Source organism: Panthera onca, chromosome A3 (genome assembly GCF_046562875.1).
Source record: "Panthera onca isolate mPanOnc1 chromosome A3, mPanOnc1 haplotype 2, whole genome shotgun sequence".
Lineage (NCBI taxonomy): Eukaryota > Metazoa > Chordata > Mammalia > Carnivora > Felidae > Panthera > Panthera onca.
In genome coordinates, this window is record NC_138341.1 from 94961401 (window position 1) to 94989033 (window position 27633).

Sequence of the window (27633 nt, forward strand, 5' to 3'; positions counted from 1 at the left end):
AGGGAATAAATACCAAGTAGGGTAAATACTAAAATATCTATACCTAGGTATATCATATTTGTACTGTATGTTATAAATTGAATATTTGTGCCCCTCTAGAATTCACTTCAACCCCCAAGTGTGATGGTATTTGGAGATGGGGCCTTTGGGAGGTGATTAGGTCATCAGGGTGAAGCCCTCAGGAATGAGATCAGTCTTAAAAGATACTCCAGAGCATTCCCTTGCCACTTCCTCCATGTGAGGACACAGAGACAGCCATCTGTGAACCAGGAAGCAGGCAGGCTCTCACCAGACACCAAGTCTCCTGACATCTTAATCTTGGGCTTCCCAGCCTCCAGAATTGTGAGAAACTAATTTCTGTTGTTTATAAACCACCCAGTGTATGATACGTTGTTATAGCAGCCCAGACTAAGGTACTGCCAAAAATCAAAAACAAAGGGAAAATCTTGAAAGAAACCAGAGTTAAAACATAACTGTAGAGGAGCAAGCCCAAATATTACAGTGGACCTCTCTTCAGAAATCATATAAGCAAGAAGCAAGTGGATTAAAACATTTAAACTGTTGTGAGAAAGAAACCTGCTAGCCTAGGATTCTGTGTCCTTCAAAAGTGAAAGAAAAAATAAAGACTTTCTCAGACAAAACTTAGGAAACTTGTGGCCAATAGACCTGCCTTACAAAAAAAAGTTAAACTCATCAAGAAGGAAAATTATGCAGATCAGAAACAGAGATCTACTTTAAAAAGGAAGAGCGTTAGGGAAGAAAAAAATGAAGCTAAATGAAATCTTTCATGTTTCTTATTCCTAATTGATCTAACAGATAACTGTTCCAAATAAAAATAGCAACTATGTATTCAGTGATTGGATAAGTAATAAATGACAGCGACAGTTATGAGGATGGAAGGGAAGAATTGGCAATGCTCTGTTGTAAAGTACTTGCACTGCCCGTGAAGCAGGATAGTGCTATGAAAGAGGACCTGGATTAGTTGTAAGTGTATATGTCAAACTCAAGAACAATCACTGAAAAAAGTTTTTTAAAAAAAGGGTATCATAGATATGCTAAGAGAAAAACTGGAATTATATAAAATGCTCAATAAAATCAGAGAAAGCAGAGAAAGAGTAGAAAACAACAAGAGGAGCAAGTGAAATACAGTAACAAATATGGTAGATATTCATCTAACTATATCAGTCATCACTTTACATGTCAAGAGTCTAAATGTACCAATTAAAAGAAAAAAGACTGTCAGAGTGGATTAAAACAAAAACAACAAGACCCAACTCTATGTTGTCTACAAGAAACCCACATTAAATTATAAAGACACAGATTAAAAGTAAAGGGATGGAGAAAGATATCCCACACTAACACAGATCAGGACTAACTGTGTTAATGCCAGACAAACCCTGTCTTCAGAGCAAGAAAATTACCAGGGATGAAGAGGGGCATTACAAGTGGGCAGAGAAAGTTCCTCTAGGGGGTGATGTTTAAGCTCCCCAAGAGGTGACCCTGAATGGAGCAGGAGCATCAACCAAAGAGGACAGAAAGAACAAAGTCCTTACACAGGACATGAGCTTCATGAGTGAGGAAAGCTATCTACTGGCCCTGGGATGGGGAGAGGAAGGCTGGGGGAGCTGAGAGCTTCCATGGCCCCATGGTGAGGATGCTGACCTTGATGAGCTTAGAAAGGCAGGCAGTCTAACCACATTTTTTTTTTCTGTAAAACAGGGACAAAGTGTCAGCCTCATGGAATTGTTGCAGGAATTATATACTTTATACATATGTGTACACACACACACACACACACACACACACACACACACACACACACACACATTGAGCACTGAGCTCATAACCTGGCCCACAAGAGGGAGTTTAATAACAGTAGCCCCAGCCATTGGGCTTATCATTAAAAATCAAATATTCCTGGGCTCTTTAACCTCTTGTTCTATGATTCATTTGTTATTCTGTCTTGATATAACCTCTTAATTAATTCCAAAATAGATCAGTTAATTATGTATATTACTTTAATCTCCAGTTACTAAAAATCATAGATTCCAAAGGCATCAAAGGAGAAGTTTTAGGCCCAGTTAATGAATCAACTTACTATAAAAGACATTCATAGATATGCCATGATTGTTCCCTAAGGGGACTTTCTCCCTATTTGGAAGTTCTTTTTCTGTGTCTACCCCAGGCTCTGCAAAATAGAGTGTAAGTCTGTTTTTGCTTATCTTTCAAGAAACCTGTCCAAGTCCAATGAGCCATTTTCCAGCTGGTCCCTCCTCAGAGAGCATTGCCCTTATAGAGTTACACGTTTGCAGAGGACACTGCCATGCCTTCCCCTTTCCTCATCTGTTCTAAGGGAACAACAGATGATCTTTAAGGGCTCTTCTACCTCTGCCATCAAGGATTCCAGGACCTGCTACAGTTTCTCCCTCTGGGAAGTTCACAATCCTGTAGTATGAACTTATGGACTGAAAGAGTATATTTGGACCCATAAAGTTATGCTTCAGATGTCAGCATCAGTGACAGATAGATTGGTTAAAAAATTGCATTGAAGTACAATAATTTTCCCACTGGCAAAAACAATAGTAGTTATGTTATTCACCAGAAAGACTGAGTCCATAGACTGAAAACTTTATTAAAATTTTATAAAAAGTAAAATGTGTTCAATTCTAAGCACTCTCATGTGCTCTGTGGTTCCATGGGTCTTGTACAGATCAATTCTTGACAGGAGAATCCCTTACTGACCAGGCACTTCTGGCTTTGGAGTAACTGGAGTCGAGCTTCTCCAGAGGAATATCCTTGGCCACGCCATGCTATGACATGGAAAGCCAGCACTGGTCAGCTTAGCCTCATGGCTATTCTTGAGTCTTTTCATTTCTCTCTGAGTGGTACTGATGCTCCACACATTCCCCTAGATACCTGTTGTAGGTCTTCCCAGTCCTCGAGTGCACTTTCCAGCCTCCTCGCCTGCCTTTCTCCCTTTAGCGGCCCTGCCTCTGACTTCCCACTGGGATACAGAAAGTCCCTCCACCTCTGTGTGCAGCCATTTGCCTCATCCAGCCACAGTCTTTGTCTTTACTTCCCTATAATGCATCTAACACCAACTAATGCTCGGCAAGATTAGCACCTCCCAGAATACATTGTGGGGACACCACCTTAGCAAAGGGAGCCAGTGCCCCCTCACCCTTTTGGCTCTGCTTTCTACCATTTGTCTGAGTGTCCCTCTCCTTTCACACATCTCTGCCAATACCCACAGTCATGACCACCTCCCACACTATGGCTTCTGTGGCATCTCTCAGCTAGAAGAGGACTTTCTGCTGTTCCAGAACATTGTATCTGTACCCATCCTAAAGCTTTTTTTTTTTCCCCTTTTCCTTTATTGGCCTTCTTGAATGTATAATTTTATCTCCCCTACAAACTGTTTATGCTTAAGAGTTCTGACTTATTTACCTCTGTATTCCACTACAGCCTTACTGGGGCTTTGATCAAAGCAGGCAAATACATAACTAGTAAACAGGAAATCTGAAATCTCTTCCCTTTTGACCCAGAAAGATTCTATGTATTCTTCAAATTTTTCAGGCAAGAGTTTGGAGTCCTATAATCCATTTTCCCCCAAAATTATCTTCTGTTATTTAGAAAATGTAGCTTTGCGCAGTGGCAGTATCGTAGCCAATGAGGTTTATCCGAGGCGTGATTATTGCTAATAGAAAATGTATTTGTATAATATAAAGATTAAAATATATGGAAATAAACAGTCTTTTTCTCAGAAACATACCTTATACTTCTCTTAAAGTTTTTACCCTTATCCCAATATTATACGGTTTTCCTACCTTGTCTGTCATTAAGATAGTACTATTTGCAAGCCACTTCAGGGATTAATATAGCATTTGAATGTGTCAGCCACTCTGTGAGGGGAGTAGGACATACCACGCCTCTCCTGGGCTCTGAATATGTCCATATATGTAAGTGTAGTAAGTTACCAAGGAGACTTGGTTTCTTGGCAGCCAAACCAAGTCCAGAATTTGACTCCTGGTTGTCTCGACGTCTTTGAGCCCAGAAAGGTGTTCGTTTTCACACCTGTATGTGGATGCTCATTAATGAAAGGCTGTTTACATTTTTGTGGTTCTGTGTACACATCCTGTGTACACTTTACAGGCATATGTGTGGAGTCCAGCAGAAACTCGAAGCTGACCCTGTGCATTGTCACCCTCCTCTTGCCTAGTAAAAGCAGTGCCAAAAAGCTGGGTGCAAAAATCATGGCCATATTTTTGTTATGAACACAAGCCCCCAGTTTTCAAAACGGGTTGTATAACTGACCAAACTGGACAAGTCAAGCCACCCATACTCTGCATGTATAGCCCCCAGTGTGGCCTGGATCTCAGTAGATCTGCACGTGGCAGTGTTACAGTTCTGGAAGCTAGAGTTATCCACGAGGAACTTGAAGAGAGCTCAGTTGTTCACTACCTTGTTTTGGAACATCAAGATGTCTGGACTGAGTCTGTGAGATATTAATTCCCACAAATCAACTTGAGATTCCAGCTCATTTTCTGTGTCCCAAAGATTCTCCTTTGCCCTGGCTGCAGCAGCTGGATACGTCCTCGTGCTGGCACACTAAGCAATATTTCAGGATGAACTTCAGTGACGTCACTTCTCCGCAAAAAAAAGCTTTCTCCACTTTCATGATATCTGGCTGAGAGAACCTGGGTGGTTCTGTGCCTGGACGCAGGCCTGTTAAGGAGAAAACCACATGGGCTACACTTTCTACGTTTGTGCTGCCTCTCCCAGATGTGCTTCCTTTAGTGATCAGGGCTCCACAGGCATCTCCTAACTTGCAACTGGTGGGGAAATCTTACTAATCTCAGGCTCTGGTCATCATGCTGGGAGAGGGCAGTTATGAGTCAGAAACTTTAGTCTGTTGTGAACATACATGCGTGATGGATGAAATGCCAGGTTATGGTTCTGATTATTAATTGTATTAGCCTTTTTCCAAAGAGCCAGCTTTTGATCCTGGTTATTCTCTCTGTTGTGTGTTTATTTCTATTTCATTGAAGCCTACTTCTGTCTTTATTATTTCTTCCCTTCCAGTTTCTTTTGAGTTATTCTTTTGGATTTAAATATTTCTTGAGGTGGGTGCCTATCTCATTAAGTTTCAGTTTTTATTCCTCGCTCATATGAGCATTTAATCCCACATATTCCCTGTCAGTACTGCTTCAACATCTAATATCTACTATTTTCATGATTATTTAACTTGACATACTTTTAAGTTAGTATTTTTGTTGACCCCTGAGTTATTTAGAAGTATGTTTCAGGGCACCTGGGTAGCTCAGTTGGTTAAGCGTCTGACTTCGGCTCAGGTCACGATCTCGCAGTTCATGGGTTCGAGCCTCACGTCGGTCTCTGTGCTGACAGCTCAGAGCCTAGAACCTGCTTCAGATTCTGTGTCTCCCTCTCTCTCTGCCCCTCCCCCACTTGTGCTCTGTGTCTCTGAAAAATGAATAAATGTAAAAAAATTTTTTTTAAAAAAGTATGTTTATTAATTTCTAAACATAGATGTTTGTGCTGGGTATTCTTGTGTTGCAATTTTTTTTAACTTAATGTGTCTTTGGGCACAGAATATAGATTGTGTGATTTCAGCCCCTTGAAATTGAGACTTGCTTTACGACCTGGAACAGGGCTCAGCAAAGTTTTCCTATAAAGGATCAGGTGGTAAATCTTTTAGGCTTTGTAGCCCACAGAGTATCTGTCACAGCTATTCAACTCTGCCATTGCAGTGTGAAAACAAGTATAGGCAATATGTAAGTGAAGGACTGTGGTTCTGTTCCAGTACAATTTTATTCTTGGCTGATTTTGAATTTCATATAATTATTACATGTCACAAAATATCTTTTTCAACCGTTGAAAAAAGGAAAAACCATTTTGAGCTTGTAGGCCTTACAGAAAAGGCACCAGGCTTGGAAATAGGCACCATAGTCTGTATTTGTGGATCGTTGGCCTAGAGTATGGTCAGTTTTTTAAAACTGTTCTGTGCATGCTTGAAATGGATGTGTCTTCTACAATTGTTGGGTGAAATATTTTGTATGTATCCATGAGGATGAGTTTGTTATTGTGTTGTTCAAACTTTCTATATACTTGCTTGTTTTTTACAAAATATTTTTAATATAGCATTAATAAAGAAAAGGGTACAAATTATAAGTGTACAACTTGATGTTTTCAAAGCACATTATTTAATGCTTCCCAGATGTAAACATAGGATATTGCCAGCCATCAGAAATCTCCCTACACTCCATCCCAATCACTAATCTCTCAAAAAGGTAGCCACTTTTCTATTTTGACTTCTGTCACCATTGATTGGTTATACCTGTTTTTGAGCTATAGATGGAATTACATTATGTGAACTTCTTTGTGTCTCTGTTTCTTCTTTGTTTCTTTCAGCATAATATTTGGGTCATTCCCATGATGTTACATGTAGTTGTGGTTTGTTCATTTCATTACTTTGGAATTTTCTATTAGTTGAATATACCACAAATTTTTCATTCATTCTCCTGTTGATGAACACTGAGGGTATGTCCAGTTTGGTGAATATATGTGACTTGCCTTTTCACTTTCATTATGAGCAGAATGTTTTACATTTTTATTAAGTCCAATTTATTTTTTTTTCTTTTATGATTGGCACCTTTTATACCCTAAGAAACCCTTGCCTGACCCAAGATTGTGAAGATTTTCTCATATATTTTCTTCTAGAAACTTTGTAGTCTCAGCTTTACTGTTTTGATATATAATCCATCTAAATGTTTGTGTGTGATATGAGGTAGAAGTCAAGGTTAGATATGACTATCTGCTTGTTTCAGGACCTTTTTTGAAACAGACTTCCCTTTCCATATAAAATTGATGTGCTGCCTTTATTGCACATCAGTTGGATCAATTCTTGGGCCCTGCATTATGTTCTGCTGATATATTTGTCTTTCCTAGTGCCAATGTTATTATATATTAATTAGGATAATTTTATAGTATGCCCTGAAATTAGGTAATATAAATCTTATTGTCTTGGCTAACTTAAGTTTTTTCATTTTAATATGAATTTAGAATCAGCTTATCTATGTCTATAAAAATAGCTTGCCAAGATTTTTATTTGCTTTGTGCTGTATCTATTGCTCTCTTTCAGCAGACTTGACATCTTAACAGTGTGGAAACTTCCAATCCATGAACATTATACATCTTTCCATCTTTTAGGTTGTCTTTGTCTTTAATTTATCAATGTTTGATAATATATATATATATCTTTTATCAAATTTATTCTTAGTTATTTTATGGTTTTGATGCTGTTATTATTTTTAAAAGTCTTTTTCTGGGGCACCTGGGTGGCTTAGTCAGTTAAGCATCCGACTTCAGCTCAGGTCATGATCTCACAGTTTGTGAGTTTGAGCCCTGCGTCAGACTGTGCTAACAGCTCAGAGCCTGGAGCATGCTTCAGATTCTGTGTCTTCCTCTCTTTCTGCACCTCCCGCACTTGGGTTCTCTCTCTCTCTCAAAAATAAATAAACACTTTTTTCAAGTCATTTTCCAATTGTTGGTGGCTAACATTCAGAAGTATAATTGATTTGGAGGGTATATTATATACTGTGACCTTTCAAAATCCAGTTGTTCTAGTTAAATTCCTTTGGATTTCTCATGTTCATAATCATGTTATCTAAATAAATAACTTTACTTCTTTCTAATCTTTAGGTTCCTTTTTTTTCTTCCTTTCTTTCTCTTATTTTCTTTATTGTAATAACTAGGACTTTCAAAAACGTTGAATAGAAAATGTGATAGACATCCTTGCCTTTTCAGATCTTAGGTGGGAAACATTTAATATTTCACCATCATTGATGTTACAGGTTTTTTTTCCTTTAAGATTTCATCAAATTGAGGAAGTTCTCTTCTATTCCCAGTTTTTTGGGAATTTTTTTTAATCATGAATGAGAGTTGATTCTATGTATGTTTTTTCTGTATGTATCAAGAAGGTCATACAGTTTTTCTTCCTTATTTTATTAATGTAGTAAATTGTATTAATGGATTTATCATTGTTTAACCAATCTTGGCTTTTTATGGAAAATACTACTTGGTCAAGATACAGTGTCTCATATATATTGCTGTATTTAATTTGCTGAGAATTTGTAAATTATTTTTACATCTTTGTTGAGGGATGTTAGTTCACAGTTTTCTTATGTCAGCTTCACATGTCCTCTCCTTTGAGCAAAGAGTCTTCCATTTTCCCCAGCCCCTCTCCCAGTGCCAACCACAGAAAAGGTATTCCACAAGTAAATAGTCTTCAACACAAGTTAAAAGACCTATTCTGGAGACCTGTATTTGTTAAATAATTTAAATAATTTAAAATAACAGTTTAACCCATTCATCCAGTATTTGCATCCCAACCATGTGCCAGGCACAGTGCTACTCATTGGAGGTTTCTCTCCACCATCTCCAGCAACTGCTTCTCAATCTTCTTTGATAATTCTTCCTCATGTCTTCAACCTCTAAACATTGGAGGCCCACAGGATTAGTCCTTGAACCTTTTTTCTTACTCATCTGATCATCCAATCTCATGGCTGTAAATACCATCTATAAATAAATAACTCTTAAAAATCTCCAATCTGGGCTTCTCCCTTGACTTCCAGCCTGATATATCTGCTGCCATCCCCATATATCACCTCTGGATATCTATTAGTCATCTCAAACTTAGCATGTTTAAAGTTGAAACAGTGACCCTCCCTTTTGGTCCTCTCCATTTCAGGAAAAGGTGGCTCCAACTTTCCTATTGCCAGGCATAAACCAGGGCATCATTTTTGATGCCTCTTTTTATCTCCCACTTCATTAGTAATCCTCAGCAAATCCTATCTCCCTTCAAACTATTTCTGGAAACCAACCACTTCTCCCCACTTCTGCCACGATTCTGTTCTAAGCCATCATCATCTCTTGCCTAGATTCTTCACTAGTTCCCTAGATGGTCTCCATAATGCCTACTACTTGCAATTTTCCCAACACAAAAGCCAGAACATACCATTAAAATGTAGGTTAGGGGTGCCTGGGCGGGTCAGTTGGTTGGGCATCCAACTTTTGATTTCAGCTCAGGTCATTATCTCACCATTCATGGAGATTGAGCCCCACATCGGACTCTGTACTGACAGCACATGGCCTGTTTGGGATTTTCTCTCTCTCTCTCTCTCTCTCCCTCTCTCTGTCTCTCTTTCTCTCTCTCAAAATAGATTAATAAACATTTTAAATAAATAAATAAAATGAAGATCAGATCTCCCACTTCCCTAAACCCTCCAGAAGGCTTTAATCTTGTGCACAGCAGAAATCCAGAATCTCTAAAATTTCCTATAAGACCCCTCTTATTACCTATCCAACTTTATCTCCTTCTGTTCTTTTTCTTGCTCACTGAGCTACATCCTCTGTGGCTTGCTTGCCTTTTCTTAACCATGGTAATTCCACTCTCACCACAGGGCCATGTATTTGCTTGTTCCTCAGCCTGGAGTGCTCTCCCATCAAGCTTTTACTGAAATGTCATCTTCTCCTTGAAGCCATCCCTAGTCATGTGATTTTAAATTGGAGGACTTCCCCCCTCAAAAAGAATCCTATTGCTCTTCCTGCTTTATTTTTCACTTTAGCTCTTTTACTACCTGATACATATTTTATGTATATATTTTATATTTATATTTTCTATTTTATGTACTCTTTATCCTCTCAAACCTCCAATAAATCCTAAGCTCAACGAAATAAAGAATTTTATTATTCACTGCTGTGTTCCCAGGGAATAGAACAGTGTCTGTCACATAATAAATATTTTTAATAAATGATTAACAAGCAAGAGTGAATAAATACATGAGTTACAAAGCAGACCCAGTCTTTGACCTCATGGAGCTGACAATCTCCATATTGGTAAATGGAGTTGATGAATTTCTAATGGAAAAAAAAAAGAGAGAGAGAGAGAGGAAGAGAAGAAAGAAATCCAGAAAACACAGGCACCAGAACCTTGTGGGTTGCTCACATTGTAAAAGTGGGTCCAGTGAAAGAAAGCCAAGCCTCTAATAAGGAAGTAGAAAGAAATGAGGATAACACCAGGCTTCTAATTATCTTAGAAGCAGAGGAAAGAAGGTTTAAGAATGAGGACTATAAGTAGGACTTTGTAGCTGTTACCAGCGATAGTCATTATCTCCTTTAAGAGTCAATAGGCATCAGGATCCATGCAGAAACACTGCCAGTTCCACACTGGTTTCAGAAGGATGCAAGGCTAGAGGTGTGCGATGAGGTACAGAGGTGTATTGTGCATAATCCACGTGATGTAGACATTTAGAAAGAGTAATGCTATTTCTCTAAATGGCAACACAAGGGGGGAAAAACTTAGTCATAATTTGTCATGAGAAGTTTTGCTGAAGAGTTCATAGTGGAGGAGTATTGTGGAGCAGACCTGTGTGGCTTGATCCGAAGCCCTCAATGTGTATCCTGCTAAGATCAGCATCTCTTTGTGGTTGACAGTTTGTGTGGTCATGACAGGTCCAAGACATCCACCAGCTGTTCTCAGGTCTTTGGTTTGGCTTTTACTGGTTTTTGAAAAGTAAGTGTTTTTTTGTTTTGAATTAACAGGTTCCATTTTTTGGGCCTCTGTTTGATGGAGCCATAGTGAGTGGAAAGCTATTGCCAAGCCTTATATGTGCCACGTGCATCAATGCCAGCAGGGCTGTGAAGTGCCTCATCCCACTCTACCAGAGCTTGTATCTTTTTGCTTGGAGTATGTAACCTATTAACCTTCCCGGAATCCTGATTTCTGGCAGTTTTTCATGAGAGGTAAGTAGTTCCTGGGTTGAAAAGGGAAGAGAGAAAGTTTTTTAATGTGTGTTGAAAATGACATTGTATGATCTTCAGACCATCTGTCAATTTATATTAAATATAATAACACTGTGCTTCACCAACCTCCAGAAGAGTTTATTTTCATAATTTAGTCACATAGGTTTGTGCCAAGAAGCTGTGACTGTCAAGAGTGGCTCCTCTGTTCTTGGTGTTTTTGCCTGAGGTCAGGATCCCCTCTGCCCATCCCTGTGGGTTACAGTCTATTGTGTGGAGAAGGTAGGATGCCGAGGAAAATGTAACAGGGTCACCCAGAGTACCTACCCGAAAGCAACAGCAAATGAAATGACTCTAATCAATCAAAGAATGTGGCAAGTACTAGTGGAGAAGTACAAATGGCCTTCTAGAAGGTCAGAGGCGGGGGAAATTGCATCTGGTTGAGGGTACAGGGAAAGGCAAAGTGAAGTTGCATGGGGACTTATCATTGAGAATGGCTAAAAATCCTTTTGTAATTTTTCCCAAATCTTCACCAACCCTTGATCACTCTAAAACCAGGAGAAATTTCACTATTGTAATTTTTTTCTCAGACATAAGTTGCATGCTATAGTATTTATGCCTAGGCATAATGTCTGATTATAACAAAAGGAAACTAAGGTGACTTCCTAAAATTGATGCAAAAGGCATCTGACCTCCTAGTAAAACTTAGAATCTCTTTGTTTCTAATTGGTATTGACAATGAATATGAACATACTGTGTTTGAACTCTCTCTATACTTGTCCCATTCCAGCCATTAGTGATGTGTTGCTGAAGGGGGGTCGAGGGTAGGTGAGAAATATCATGTGTGAATAGGTACAGTTCATGAAAAATACCTTTCATTAAAATCTTGGTCACTGTGTTGATTGATATTCTGTCTTTAGATTTAAAAAAAAAATACATATGCCATGTGGCAACTTGGAATTATCATAGAAATTAGTAGTAGAAAAGAGCTATTAGGTCCCATCTGGTCCCTCCCCGGGGGCCAGGGCAGCATTATTCCATTCTGCGTGCTCCCTCGCGCTTTGTCCAGGCTGGTGGTGCGTGTTTGGGAGATGGCATTCTTCGAAGTGATATCCACAGCACTCTAGACTTAATCTTATAGCTGGTGTCGATTCAGCCTTCAGCATGGGGGGTTTTATTTCACAAACGCTTGAAAGAGGTTCTTGGCAGAGATGAGAAAGACCTATTCAGCAATTGGCTTGTCAGCTTGCATGTCAACTAGGATGAGCCGGACACTCACCAGTCAAGTATTTTGGACCAAAGCAAGGAAAAATCATTTGCAAAGAAGAAAATTCCACTCTATGTAAGTCCATTGTGATTTTTGTCACGCCACTTTCCCCACTTATCAAACTTCTCATTACAAAATACATGCTTCGTTATTTTGTTCAACACCGCTTTCTCAAAGAAGAATCAATATAGCATCAGAGTAATCAGGTTTAAGGAAAACAATACTGTTAAAACTTCAAAAGATAGGATTCATTGTCACTTGAAAAACTTTTCAAGGAATCACATTAGATAAATGTGGATGCCAGCCAGGGCTACTGATGTTATTAATGTGGGTTATTAAATACTGTATTCTTCAATAACTCATAAAATAGCCAGGTTGACATCCCAGAGGACAAGTTGGTAGAAGTTAAGACAGGAAAAGTAACAAAACCTATTATGTTGCTCATTATTTTAAAAATTTAAGTATTTTTCTTTTATCTTATAGTTTGAGAAGATTTAATTTGTGCAGTTCAAATAAAGTACTTAAGAAATAAAATACTATATATAATTTTTATAAAAATATAGGGAAAACTTTGCAATAACTTAAGTACTCTATTATGTAATTTCTGCCTATAAAAGTTCTAATACTCAGGCCAGAAACCAAAAGTATAATAATAAGAATAGTTGAGAAAAATAGAAGAAAAAAGAAAAAAGAGGGTTTTTTGTACTTTTATTATTTAAAACATTACTGGTTACTAATTTTTAAACTTTTTAAATACCTATAGATGTCAGCTGAGGCTATTAATAATTAACTGTTCCCTTAACATTTTGTTAAAACATCCTGGTCCTCACATGCTCTGGCAAATTTTTGAACTGATTTGTGTAGCAGCTGAGTTCTGGAATTTACTGCTTCGTTGAGATAAGTCTTAGATTTGAATTTTGAAAAACACTGAATAACCTAATACATCCTAATTGCAAGTGTCCCTTGGTATTCTCATTTAGCTAACCGTGTGGACTCACGAACTGCCGAGCCCAGTGCCAGGAGCTTGGGATACACAAGGAGCAAGGCAGATGGGGTTCTTGTCACGCACTTCACAGAGAAGACACACAAACTAATACCATTGTATAAAGCAACTAAATAGAGAGTGGGAGTGAAACAGGGCCAGGGTAACGGCTCTCTGCAGAGAAAGCATGTAGGCTGAGGTTGGAGGGATGACAGGGAAGCAGTCCCCAGGGAGGAGGATAGCATTCCAGGAAGAGGGCACTCTAGCAAGCGCAGACGTCAGAGTGTTCTCAAGTGGTAAACTCGGGTTTTTTAGGATCTAATGCATGATTGAGCCCATCAGAGTACCCGTGACAGACACAAGGGCAAGCTTCCAGCAGAGGTGGTTTCTGGGGGATACCTGAGGAGGCCAAGCTTCCCTAACTCTGTCACCTCGTGGCCCACCTTGAAAGTTCTAATCTTAGTACAGCATCAAGTCTGCCCGGTACTAGGGGCAACCACCCCAACCCCTGCAAGTCCTCCCTAGGGCTGAGAAGATCAGTAATACTTTGGACATATCTGAAACCAGTGCTGGCTGTATAACCCAGGGCTCCCAGTAGAGAATGAAAATCTAGAGGCCCTCGTTCAAAAAGCAGGGAGGGAGAAGTGCCTTAAAAGATGCTACAATATAAAGCTTTTTCCATTCCTTCACAGTTTTTCTCTCAACTTGTCATGGTGTTTTTTTATTTGCTATTTAATGCCAATTGAAGTCAAGAAATATTAAAATTTTAAATTATTAGCATTAATATTTATCAGTGTTTATATTGTATAATCCCAGTTTAATATGCAAATATAAAAGTATTTAGCTCATATATGGAATCACAATTACACAGTTCATATTTTGTAATTCATACATGGATATATTTTGCTCTTAACAGAACAGTGAAAACACAGCGCAAAACTAACTTACCTATTTTTACTTCATTCTTCATATGCAATATGTAACCAACCGTCTTCCTTCAGTTTACTGGTGAGTAAGGAAGGACTGACAGAAAAAAGAACTGGGAGTCCCTCTGTTTTTCCCCTTCCATCTCTGTCATCATTTTCAGAGTAAATTGTTAGCTAACACAGTAATACAACTAAGGATCTGTAGGGGTTCTTGGTTATTCTTATTCCTTAGGACAACACTGCTTATTTTCTGTGCTCAAAGCAAGTTCCAGTTCAGGTGGAAAGTATGGCCTCTCAAGATAGTCAGCCTCCCCACTTACTCAGTCTTGGTGGTGACACACTGCCTGTGTGCCCTCTCTGAGTCCCTCTGACCAGCCATTGTGGCTCCACCACAGTCTTGCTCCTGGGACACTGCTAAGGCTGTGCAAGGAACCAGCATGTTCTATGGTTCCATATGGTTCCAACAACCATATGTTGTATGTATTTCCTCTGCCCATGAGCATGCTCCATTGTCTCACCAGACTTCAAGTGCAGAACACGATATCAAAGATAAAATTATTGAGTACTTCAGGAGAGCAACAACAGAGCATTCAACGAAGCAGGGCCCGTTGTAAGCACTGTGCAGATGCTCAGGTCACATGTCCGTGAAGCCCTCCTTGGTACCCATTCCAGACCACCTCTCTCCCCCAGTATGAGTTGGGGAATTCTGTTCCTAGGTATTTATTATGTTTCATTCCCTTCCTAAAGCCAGGCAGTATATCCTTTGGCAACATTTCATTGGCATATGAACCAAGACCCAATAAGGAATGAAGCAGCTTGCATGTATGGGCCTAGAAGGCACAATTCATTTATGAGAACAGATTTCTGATAAAGCATTGCTATTATCTGTTTCCCTGAGATATTACATATAGTTGTGGGTGCTGACAAAGAACGGGAAATTTCTTTGTAAATACCAGCCATTTTATGTGGGCATTCCTGTGTCCCCATTTTGTTTCTAATATTAAGGTTACAGTTGTGAAGTAGAACATCACCAAACTGCTCATTTCATCCAAATGTCATTCGGGTACCAGAATGACTATTTTATGAACAAGGGACATGTTGTTTAATTCAGACCTTCTTTCAGTCCTTTAGAGAGGAAGCACTTGTTTTGTTTTGTTTTGTTTTGTTTTTATATTGACCATAGATAGCCAAGCATTGAACCTGAGACAAATGAAGAAAAAAGCCGATGGAATTAGTTTGCAATGGTTATTCTTATCTCCTGTCCTCTTCCCACCTAATGGTTGATACTTAAGCACCCTAAATAGTGTCAGTTTTGATTCAGTTTTATATAATATTTAACTAGAAGTAGAAATGTGAGCAGTAATGTATCAATTTTGTTCAGTAACGTTCAAGAAAGCACACCAGTTCTTACTAAACAGAGGACTGGGCACATTGTTGGAATGGATTTGCCTCTCTGGGACCTTTTTAAGCAGTAAATCCAGCTTAGAATCAATATCAAAGGAGTTCTTGTTTGGGGTACCCTTGGCTAAATGATCAAACAGTTGGAACTATGTGGTGAAGGCTCACAGAAGACTGAAAAATACCATTGTCATACACGATCAAGAAAAAAACAGTGAACACGATAGGGATGTATTTGGAAAGCACCCTCAGTAACCGTTCAGGCCAGCCCCTTTGTCCTTCCTGAGTTTTCCGGTATCTTCCTCAGCAGGCTAAATCAAATCTTTCAAGTGGAGCCCTCATCCTATGGCCACTGCTCTTCTGAGTGACGAGGGCCAAGTCACCTGCCATCTGCTTTTTCTGTCCCTCATGGGCAATCAGGGGGCCTATTCCCATGCCTAGAATGTTGTAAATGGGAAGCTTGCCACATTTTATGTTTACAGTTCCGAAGCCAACTAAAGATTCCAAAATTAAACCATGCTCGACTGATGGAAGTTCCCAAATTATTGGAGCCAGGGCTTTCGTTCTCCTCCTCAACTAACTTGTTTCAGGGAAAAGGTGGCCACACAACATACAGTGTGCCCATTAGGAAGAACTCACCCTGAATCAAACAGATGGTGGCTTTTTGAAATAAACGTCCACTTCAATAGAACAATAGCCACAATGGCATTCGCCATCTCTCCTCTCTGGAACTATCAGCATTTGATGGAGAGAACTGGGCTGCCTAAGGAAAAGTAATTTTACACCTCATTCTTTCACCAGTGAAATTTAGTTTTATTTTCAAGTAACAGATATAGTTGGTAATAAATACAATACCATAGCTTCTCTCTTAGACTCATGACTTCCTAATATCATTATTTTTATTCTCAAATTATATACACCTTCAAAAAAGTGGCCTCTCTCCCTAAAGCTGTAACAGTCCCATTTCTGACTTCTCTGGTGGAATCTTTGGTTCTTTTTCCTGGGAAGATCTTTAATTTCCTCCATTTGTCTTAAGACACTTAAGAGCATAGGAAAAGGAGTCAGACAGTACCATGTAGTATGTTTTGCCATGCAAAACCAGTGTGCATTTGTCATCATTTACTGTGTCCCTGCCATGTGGTAGGCACTGTCCTAGCCCCTGGGAGTAGAAATATGAATAAGATATTGCAAGTGAGAGGACAGTGTTTGCTCATGGACCAAGCTCTAAAAGAGCACATCACATTTGAGAACCACAAAAGCTTCCACATGGCAGAGTGTGAGACACACACGCACATGTACACACACAGTGAGAATGGAGGTGATGGAGGCATTTAAGGGGCAGTGGGAGGAAGTGAGGGCCTGATCATAGGCAGTGGCAGGGGATGGTTTGGATCCCCACGTAAAGCAGGTGGACTAATTCAGCATGGGACCTGCTAGATTTCCTGGGGTGTAGAGGTTAATGAGAAAACAGTCAGGGACAAGACCACTCCAGAGTATCACATCTGAGGAGTTAGCTTGGGAGGAGAGAGAGGGAGAGGGAGGGAGGCAGAGGAAAATTTCCAGGAGAGAATAGTATCACAAAAAAAGTGAGGAGCAGAGAAATGAAGGGTCACCTTCATCAGAGTGGTCGGTAGGACACACCCTCCTGATGGGTCTTATCTGTAGCTTATTCTAGCAGCCTCAAGTCTTCACCTGGGGAATTGGGTATGATAAGACCTAGAACGGAATTACTTCATAAAAAAAGGAAAAACGTATTAGGTAATAGCAGCACTGAAAAGAAAGAAGGTACTCCTAGGTGGGCTGGAAGTGCTGGAGAACTGGAAATGCATATGAGGGGCCAAATTCAAGAGCAGCCTCCAGAACAGAGTAATGCTCCAGAGGGGAGGGCATGGACAGTGCTTTCCTAATCCACACTTCTAAACCAGCCCTAAGGCAAAGTGTCATTGTGATGGGGATTTACACCACTCGATATAGTTCCAGCGTACATTCTACTAAAGGCAACAAGCATTTGATAAAATTTTGGCAGGCAAACAATCTCTTGCAGAAGACAGAGGAAGCAAATGAGGGGAACTATTATTTGGATCTTATTCCTTAGCAGTTTGAAGGATGGGATTTGTGACTTTGAATGTTGCAGAAGGTAATGACTTTGTACTAGAGTTTGTGTAAGAATGGGAGAGAAACAAGTAGACCTGCACCCTGACACTTGGGAACCGCATTTCAAAAAAAAAAAAAAAAAAAAAAAAAAATTCTGAAAAAGAGTTCAGATCAAGAATTGGCATACTCCTGTGGGTGGGTTGAGACTGTAAAAGGGAATAAGAAATGAAGGATTTTTTTAAATTGGGAGATGCGTGGAAGAGTAGCCAGTGTAGTTGCTTGGTGTGGGTTCCAACAAGTGCATATTTAACAGGTGTGCATCCAGACTCAAAGAGGAGCTCCACACTGCCCTGATAGAAGGCCATTGCGTTAACCTTTATCCCACTTGTCCTCCATCTTCATATACCAAGGGACAGAAAAGTGTCTGAAAAGTGTATGAATTGAAACTCAAATCACTGGGGGGCGCCTGGGTGGCTCAGTCGGTGGAGCGTCCGACTCTTGATTTCAGCTCAGGTCATGTGATCTCACGGTTCATGAGTTCAAGCCCCGCATCGGGCTTCATGCTGACTGTGCAGTCTGCTTGGGATTTTCTCTCTCCCCTCTCTCTCTGCCCCTACCCTGCTTGCTCTCTCCCAAAATAAATAAATAAACTTTGAAAATTTTTTAATAAAAATAAAAAAATAAAATCCAAATCACTGAGAACACTTAAGAAGGGAAAAAAAGCACTAGGAAGTAAGGTCCAGTCTTCAAGGCCATTATATTTCTAGTTATAGAACAAATTTCCTACAGCAGTGTCAGATTCACAAGATTTAGAAATCAAGTAAAATAAAGGATGCACCAAGAACTGAAAATAGGAAAATATTTTCCTTATTTGCAAATAGGATTAAAGGATGAATTTTGAAATGTTGCATGGGCCCCTCATAAAATTGTTAGACTAGATTACTAAATAACTTGTGAGCCTTCAGAAAAGAAGGAGTTTAAAAAGAGTACAATATCCCAAATACACTCATTATATTTGATAAGAGCACTATTTTCAGAGATTGAGAAAGCTTATAAACATAAAATCTTAATTTTCGTAAAACACAAGATTAAGTATCATAGTCATCTGGCAAATAGGAGAGGGAAATATGGGCCCATGGGAGCTGGGTGACTTCACTATAGCTACAGGGCATTAATTCATGGACTGCCAGTTGACGGGGGGGGGGGGGGGGGGGGGGGGGGGGGGTGACCTTTGTGTCTCCTGCACCACAGCTTTTGCTCAACCCCTCTGCCAGGCAACAACTTTTTTATCAGCAACTTTCTCAAAGGTCCAGAACACATGTTTACCAAAATAGTACTTTTCAGAAAGCTGAGAGCTTCACCTCAGTTGACAGAGGGCAAAATCAGAAACCAGGATTACGTCAATAGATGAGGCTTTTAGGCCCAAACCAACAAGATGAGATTTAGCAGGGTAGACTAATGCCATGTGCCTGGGTTTAGACAATCAGCTGTGTGTGTACAGGATGGGGAGGATGGGGCATGACAGCAAGTCACTGAGAGATGTCTGAGGATTTTGGTTAAGCACAGATTTGAGGTGAGGAACCAGAGGTCCGGGTCACAGAAACAAAGGCATCGCACCTCTGCCCCTACAGCCTCAGCCCTCACTGTGAATGTGGGTGCTGCCCTGGGGCCCACACTGTAAGGAGAGACCTTGACCAAGCTGGAGCATGTCCACACAAGTAGTGACCACTGTACGTGAGGTCTCAGGGAGCCATTAAAATCAAGAAGGAGTTGTTTCAGGAGCCTGGATTTTTCTAAAAGAGGAGACGAGGCTGTAAAACTGGGACCAATAAACAGAGACAACAGAAGCACCTCTTAACTCAAAAGTCAAAGCCAGTGCTCAAAAACCAGAGCGACAAACCAGCTGCCTGTGGGCTGTATCCAGCCCCCAGATGGGTTTTGTTTGAACTGCACTTGGCCTCCAGTATTACTCCTGAAGATTGACTTTGTCAGCCTCACTGAAAACTTGGAAGATTTTGAGCTTTCAAAAAATCTAGGTTTCTAACTTGAAGAATCAGAACCTCTGACTCCACTGGGCCTCTTTTCTTGCTGGCAGCAATCAGCCTCCTTAAGAGGCTGTGTGCTCTCCTGTTCACCACAGTACCTTCCAGCGCTGAGGCCTAGATGGTCTCCCTCTGGGGGTTGAGAGGGTTAGTGGGCCAAGCAGGTAAAACAGTGCTAGTCTTTGGTAAGGAATCAGTTAAGTGTTAATGCAGTTATTTTTATCATATTACCAGCTGGAGTTTTAAACCTCTATTGTAAAAAACTGGAACCACCCAACTGTGGAGTTAGGATTCAAGGAAGTATTTACCTTTTCCCACCACAGGTGTTAAAGGGTGGAGACTGTCTTTCCTCAGTGACATGTAGAAGGTCCTCCTTGGTGTGAAAGCATGGCTCCCTGGGGTGTGGGCTGCTCTTGGTGCCCTTGGTGCCTGGCGAAGAAGCCTGTGAGAAGCACATGGAACAGGGGAGATCTTCAGGGAGTGGGACAAAGAAATCATTTTTTGCTACTTTTTGCTGTAGAGTGTCTTATCACTATTAGACAAAAGACCATTCCCTCTGGAAACGTTAGCATAAATCTCACAATCTGTGCAGAAACCAGGTTGGTGGTGTCATGCTTAGGGAAATAGCAGCAGCAACCCAGCTTTCCACTCTGCCCCTCTTGGATCCATGGCTGTTGGGTCACGTGTAGCCAGCTCGTCACAGGCCTGTGCTCCTTCCCACTGTGGGACCTTTGGATAAGGTGAGCTCTGCTGACCCTAGACATTCCTCTTGGGTCTCTCCTGTGATACAGATCCCTCACCCTCCCATAGCCATCTAGCCCTCTGACACTCTTTTTGCCAGACTGGGCCTCCCTTTATCCTCTTCTTTCTCCTGATTATACTACGAGCTGCCCAACAGTGGTCTTGTCTCAATTTAGTTGCTATCCCTGTCTCATACCTCCTAGTATATCATAAATCTGAGTGTGTGTGAAGGGAGAGAGAGGGAGGGAAAGAGATTGATTTGGTTAAAAAAGAAAAAAAAATGGAAAACAGACAAAAATAAATTATATTTTATAAAATAGATTTTTTTATTGAAAACCTCATTTATCCAAGAAATATACCTCTACAAGTAGAATATGTATCTATGTATGTAGATATAGATATATTCTCAAAGTTCCTTTTATTCCACTTTTGCATATTTAAGTTGATAGCTGGATCCCCAACACACACTTATAACAGCACCTGACACATAGCAGGTACTCAATAAATACTTCTTAAGTGAACTATATTGTCAAAAATACATAGATGGTAGTATTCGAGAGGAAAGAAGTGTTAGACTTTTTTTAATGTTTGTTTGTTTGTTTATTTGGGGGGGGGGACGGAGGTGGGTAGGAATGTTCAGGGTGGAGCTCAACTCGGGGCTCAGTCTCACAACTGTGAGATCATGACCTGAACCGAAATCAAGAGTCAGACACTTAAGCAACTGAGCTTAAGCTAACCCTGGAAGTGTTAGAACTTTTACTGAAAATTGGATTCCATGTGTCTTTTTCTTTATGTTGAATAATACAGTGTTTTGTGCATATTACTTTTCTGTTGCATTCTAAATAATAATCCACTCATCACTACTCCCAAAAAGTTATTGAAGGATATTTGTGTAGAAATCCTGACAATTAGAATAGTGACTTTATATTTGGCTTTTAAATTAATGGAATTTTACTGAGAGCCGTGAAGAGTAGTGGCTATTCAGTTATCCCATGTTACTAGAGTGATAAATGTATTTAGTTAGTTTTTGAGAGACAGACTGAATTCAAAGAGTGTCAAAGACAGAAAATTTACAGACAAGAAGAAAGTGAGAAAAACAGGTTGTTGCCAGGAAAGCCATGGCCTCCTAGGAGAGTAGTGCCACTCCAGTCTGAGGAAGAAAGAAGTGTCCGGAAAGGCCTTAAATAATGTGGGTGTCAGAGTCTCCTTCTAAATCCTAGGGATATAATTGTAGGGGGGCTTAAAAAATTCTTAATTGTATGTAAATTTTATACACGTAAATAAAACGCCTGCAGTGCCTAAGGGAAGCTCTCCGCGTGTCTGAGACCTGGAGCAGGCTGGGCCTTGGCGGCACATGCAAATGCTGACAGCTGAAGTCACTTGTTGGAAAGTCCGCAAACTCTGGTTACAGCTGCATTTGTCAGTAGCTTTAAGGGAAGTGTAATCAGCCAGAGAGATTAATTTGCATCTCAATTAGAAAAGAGTCGGGAGGAAGCACTAAGGTCTGGTGCAGGAAGGTTGGGGAAGAAATCTCACTGAACACAAAAGCCTCCCTCGCTCCGTCCTCCAGCTGAGTGGAGGACAATATCTGAGGTTTCGTTTCCATAGGGACCAGAAGCCTGCTGGGCCCCAGAAGAATCTCGGGTTTGCACCGTAATCATTTGGTCATGATGACACAAATTCCACTGTTGTTCCCAAATACATTTTGCTATTAGAAAGCTATTACAAAAATGGAAATGGTCATCATGTCAAAAGCATGCGAGAGGGTATTTGCTGACCCTATTTACCTTTTTTCATAGTGCCACGTCGATTTCTGGGCACTTAACATTTGTTAGTGTCTGAATATTCAAAGAGCAAAAGGTCATTCCATAAATGACAGTATTTCTTTAGCATTCACATGACCACTTTGGGAATGGCGACAGCATCAAAGAGAGCCCATTATTCCTGATTCTCCCACACTCTTCAGTAGTAGGCAAACAAGATTATTAATTTAAAAACAGGCGAGGAAGAAACATGGAATCTTTTGGCCACAGAGTATGGAAAAACTTCTGAAAATCACAGCCCTTTTTATAATCCTGGCAAAACTGAAAGAGGTATCCCTAACCTTAACTTTAAAAAGCACATCATCGTATTAATTTTAAATTTTTCCTTCGAATATTACCTAGTGGTAATTTTCACAGGCTTTGATATTTATACCAGGTAGGTCCTTTGTTTTTAGAGAAGTTCATCATATTTTCAAAATTCTGTACTTGAATCTAGTGAGAGCTGAAACTGAATCATTTATCCATGCCAAGTTACTCTGCCATAACCAGGAAGGGCTCACCCTTGGCATTTTTGGAGGAAGACTTTGATTTCTAGTTTATTTTGTTCCCTCTCAAATAGTTAATTCATTGGCTCCAGCTTCAAAGTGGGAAAACAGAAAAAGAGTGAGAAAAAACTGAGTCATGCATTACAAACTGTTGAATGAAACTGAATTCTTTTTTTTTTTTTTTTAAATCAGGGTTTAAATTAATCTTCCCATGCTGGAAAGGGGGAAGAAACAAGTTTCCTAAGGACAATTTCTACCAGTGCCTACAGACTGAAATAACACATTGCAGCGAGACATCAGAACCTCTTAATCCAACATTAATCAAATTTCAGTTTACTAATTATCAGTCCCATTTTGAAAGGAGCATAATGCCATAAACAGCATCCGCAGAACATTTAGTAGACTCTGGGATTATAAGCAATATATTTGAAAGTGAGACTTTCTGTTATTCAAATCTCCAAAAAGGATAATACATGCCTTATTATAATAAGAGATTGTGCAAAGCCAAAGAAGGACAAAGCAGGCAAGTCCAAATGGTGATCCCTTCTGTGCCTGTCTGCCTTCGCCTTCCTGTATGCAGCGAGCTCCCTGCAGGTTTCTGAGCTAGAGTAATTTGCAACACACTCAAGTAAATTTTTTAATCAAAGCAGAATACTTTTTTGGTAACCTGTGGGTGAGTACAACCCAAATGCCATCATTCCTCATTGTTGGCCTTGAAAAGGAATTTTTTTCTAGTTTACTACAGTGACATTTTACCAAACTCTAAAATTGGCACTTTGAATGTTGTGTTTTAAATATGTTTCTGGGGACCTGTGCTTTGAAAGCATTTGACTTTATTTCCTGAGACGTGATAGAGACCACTGGGGCCAGGTAGGGGAAGGATGGGAGCTGGAGAACCAGTGCTAATGCCCGCCCCCTTTCTCCTCCATATCCCCTCCCACCCCTGTGATCAGGTGTCCAGTGTGCAAGCCACTAGGCAGTGAAGATTCATTTTAATGTTTACGTTGTATTTTGCACATGCCTTTAACATAGCCAACTTGAGAAGTGCACAGCTGCTTTAGTTTCCAACAGACTGGCATGTTTCCAAAATGCCACATAATATTTTAAACAGACACCTCCTTTGGAAACAAATCCACATCCAATGTTATGTATGTCCAAATGATCTTGTCACTTTCTTCAGCATCACAGAAATGAAACAATACAATACTTAGAGGCCTGTGATATTTATCTTCAGCCTGTTTCCTCTACTGCTTCATGTCTCTTTTCAGTCTTCCTAATTTGGTCATAGGACGTACAAGAGTACAGAATATGTGTCCCTCTGCCGTGCCCACTCATTTAAACTCTCCAGCACAAAGCTTTGGTCTTAATCCATGAGTGATCAATGAAGGGACTGCCTCGTAAAAACTCAGGGTCTGCTTGTCATGGGACAAGCCAGCCCTTAAAGATGCCAAGTCCCTTTGGTTTTTCCCTTCATTTGCCTATGAAGTGGGATGTAAGAATATCAGTGCATCCTGGCTTTGAGGCAGATGTGTGCCTGGAAGTGCAAAGTCTCATACCTCCACAAAGGGTAGGCAGGCTCGCTAGCTGATGGGATTCTGAATTTATAAGCAGAGTTCCAGAATTCCCCCAGGGCCTACTTTTCAAAGGCAAATTAGTATGTTTGCAACTTGATCCCTGGGCAACTTTTGACAGTTGTTCTAAGAATAATAAAACAGATGGACAGAATAGATTTTGGGGTCTCCATCCAAACCGCCATCCTCAGTGGAATTTAAAGAAGGCGTGGAATTGATGGGGGAGCTGCTGCTACTTATCATTATGTTCTGCCTTTAACATTCCCAGAACCATAACTTTCCCCCAGAAGAAGATGAAAATTGTCCTCACGTTGTATTTTTTGGGTGAGGGTTCAGCTTCGCTGTGACAAAAGAAATAGCATGTGTGTTTTCTTTCATATATTCAGAATCAAATGAATTATAATTAAATGAACGTAAATGTATACTACCAAGAAACCAATCTTAATATGAATATGAGAAGAAATATAAGTTAATTTTAACTTTAAGGGTTATCTTCATAGGATTTTTGACTCCTTTAAATAAAAGAAAGCCTCTTTAGAAATGTCTTAGAATTACTATCTACTCATTAGTTTGGGAAAATAGAATTTAGACCTAACAGGATAAACATTCTCTGCATATAACAACATAGATGCACATCAGAGGTCTGTATCAAAAAACAGCATTTAAATTTTTTGCATGAAGATTATTTCTGTTTATATGCATTATAATTTTGTCAAGCAAATGTCTATATAGTTGTGCATAAACACCTCACATAAACTACTCCACTTTCTGTAGAATTTCAGACTTCTCCGAGTGTTGGTTTTAGCTCACATCAGATCAGGATGAGAGGTTCTCACCTTTTAATGTATTGGCTTCCTCTGAGATAAATTTTCTTTTTTTATGTTTATGTATTTACTTTTGAGGGACAGCGAGCGAGCAGGGAAGGAACAGAGAAAGAGGGAGGCAGAGAATCCCAAGCAGGCTCTGAGTTGCCAGCACAGAGCCCGAGATGGGGCTCGAACCCACCAACCACGAGACCATGATCAGGGCCGAAATCAAGAGTCAAGACACTCAACCGAACGAGCCACCTGGGTACCCCTCTGAGTTAAATTTTCATACTATTTCATTACTCCTTTTCTCTTTTCTCTGGATTCATTAGCTCCAGTTATCACACATTAGGCATAAAGGCTAGATAAGGGAGCAGATCAGCCATGCTTTTGTGACATGCTCAAGTGACACACGTTAGGGGCCCCCAGTGGTTTGTCAGACCAGTCGTTTAAACTTCTGATGATAAAGGATGGTAAGCATTTATTTATTTATTTATTTATTTATTTAAGAAGCCACATGAAAGCACCTTAAACCCCACATCTCCCTGAGGCAGTTATCAGTGACACAGTGGCAATGGACCCTCCTGCTCAAGCTTCGGTTCTCACTGAGAAGCATCTAAGGACATTCCCTCCTCAGCAGCAATTTTCCTACAAGAGCCAGAGAAGTTGTAAGGTGTATCTCTCAGTTGTGCTCAGAGTAGCAAGTGATGTGTGGTAGCCGGCCTCAGAAAGACCTTGGGTGGTTTCAGTTGTATTTTAAATAGTAACTGGCTCTTTGGCTTTGAACAAGTATCTTTACCTCTAGCAGTTTCCTTTATCTGTAAAACGAGGACAGTAATCCCTCACATATTGTTATAAGGACTTATGAAATGAATATACGTATATAAAATAATCCATACAACATAACGGAAATGCTACTGCTGCTTACAGCCCCAGTGCCTTGTGCTGGGCTAGGCGCCCCCATCCTGGGCCAGTGTGGCAGCACCTCCCAGTCGCCCTGCTTCTCTCTGCTCTCCCTGGAATACTCTCCAGCAGCCAGAGTTTTGCTCCTCAAGTAGAAGGAGCATGTCGGAGCTTAGAACTTGCCAGTTACTTCCCATTCTCACCCACAGAAAAATCCAGAATCCTTACAAGGATCCGCAAACACACTCCAGCCTCAGGAACTGCATAGGAATGCTCCCTCCTCCGCCCAACATCTGCACAGCTCACCCCTTCCCTTCCCTTAGGTCTCTGCTCAGCAGTCAACGCATCAGAAAGTTGTCTATGTTAGCAAGCCCTCTAGGCAGTCTCATCCATGTTCTCCTTAGTGCTTACCATTTACTTAATGTCTCTTTCTCCCATTCATATGTAAAGGGTGTGAGAGGAGGATCTTTGTTTTGCTCACACCTAGAGTCCAGGATGAGACCTGGCAGGAGAAATGCGTGTACGTTGCATGAGCACACTGATAGATGCACGTAAAGTGGAGAGGAGGGCCAGCACCCTGCACATTCTCTATACCCAGAAGCAGCCGCGCTGCACCCACAGCTCTGGAGAACAAGTCAGGGCCCAGACTGTTGCACGTGCCTGGTTAGCTCCAGGCAGTCGCTCTTCCATGTTCCTCCCTCCGCCAGCATTGGTGGCGCGGCCGCAGCCAGCACTGTAGGATGCAGAGATGAGTGGCCTTGCCCTTGAGATGCCTCCCAGCCAATAGGGCGATTGTGACTGTGACAGAGGTTGGAATGTGACCCTTACTCTAGGAGAGACATGCAGTTAGTGCCTACTGGGCATTTGTGGAGTCACACACAAAAGAGAAAATCAGAAGGTCATGAGAGCTCTACAGGAAAGGATTATTCCTGGTGGCATCTCCAAATGGGTCTCATTTTTTGTGTGTATCTGTGTGTGCCATCTACAACTCGAGGCTGGAAATTTCACAATTTTGTTCATTTTGTTTGTTTGACAAAAAGGTAGCCATAAGCTAATTAGAATTGATTACATAAATGCCCATAGCCTATTCCGAGGTGCTGAGGGATTTCTTAAGTACGTGAGGCTCCTGGTGAGCAGCCTTTCATTGTGAACATATGTACCTACCACTCAGTCCATTCCAGAGGGAAGGGTGGAAGTCGACCTGACAGTCCTTACTGCAGTGGCTGAGGACACCCACCTCGAACCTACTTCCTACCTCTGTCATCTCCAGTCTTACTACATACCCCATCAAAAGACAAAAAAGAAAAAGAAAGAAAACTTTTAAGCATGCCATTTAAACACACATGTATTGATTTATTCTTTTTAATTTATGTATGCTTTTAATTTTTTTTTTTAATTTTAGAGAAAGAACATGAGCAGGGAGAGGGGCAAAGGGGGAGAGACAGAGAGAGAGAGAGAGAGAGAGAGAGAGAATGAATCCTAAGCAGGCTCCACACTCAGCACAGAGCTCAATTCAGGGCTCCATTCCACAACCCTGGGATCATAACCTGAGCCAAAATCAAGAGTTGGATGCTCAACTGACTGAGCCACTCAGGCATCCCTATATTGATTTATTTTAAAGTATACACAGGTTCAACTATACAAATATTTTATGGCATTATAAAGTATACTTACTGAGAATTTGAGAGGATGTGCTAAAGATGAAATAAACAATAATTTAAAGTATTTTATATTTAATAACACAAAATTGTTTTGCTTTTACCACAATATAAATAGT

General features: G+C 40.4%; 1 protein-coding gene and 1 pseudogene across 6 annotated transcripts in view; both read left to right on the forward strand.

Moving 5' to 3' along the window:
- Positions 1–27633, forward strand: part of RALGAPA2 (Ral GTPase activating protein catalytic subunit alpha 2) — a 323002-nt gene that overhangs the window by 226671 nt on the left and 68698 nt on the right. For all 6 annotated transcript variants that reach the window (XM_060610992.3, XM_060611000.3, XM_060611012.3 and 3 more), the window contains one exon: positions 10621–10748. In XM_060610992.3, the coding sequence (XP_060466975.1) occupies positions 10621–10748 (128 nt within the window). The remainder of the gene's footprint in view (positions 1–10620; positions 10749–27633) is intronic.
- LOC132672912 (U4 spliceosomal RNA) lies at positions 3641–3757 on the forward strand (annotated as a pseudogene).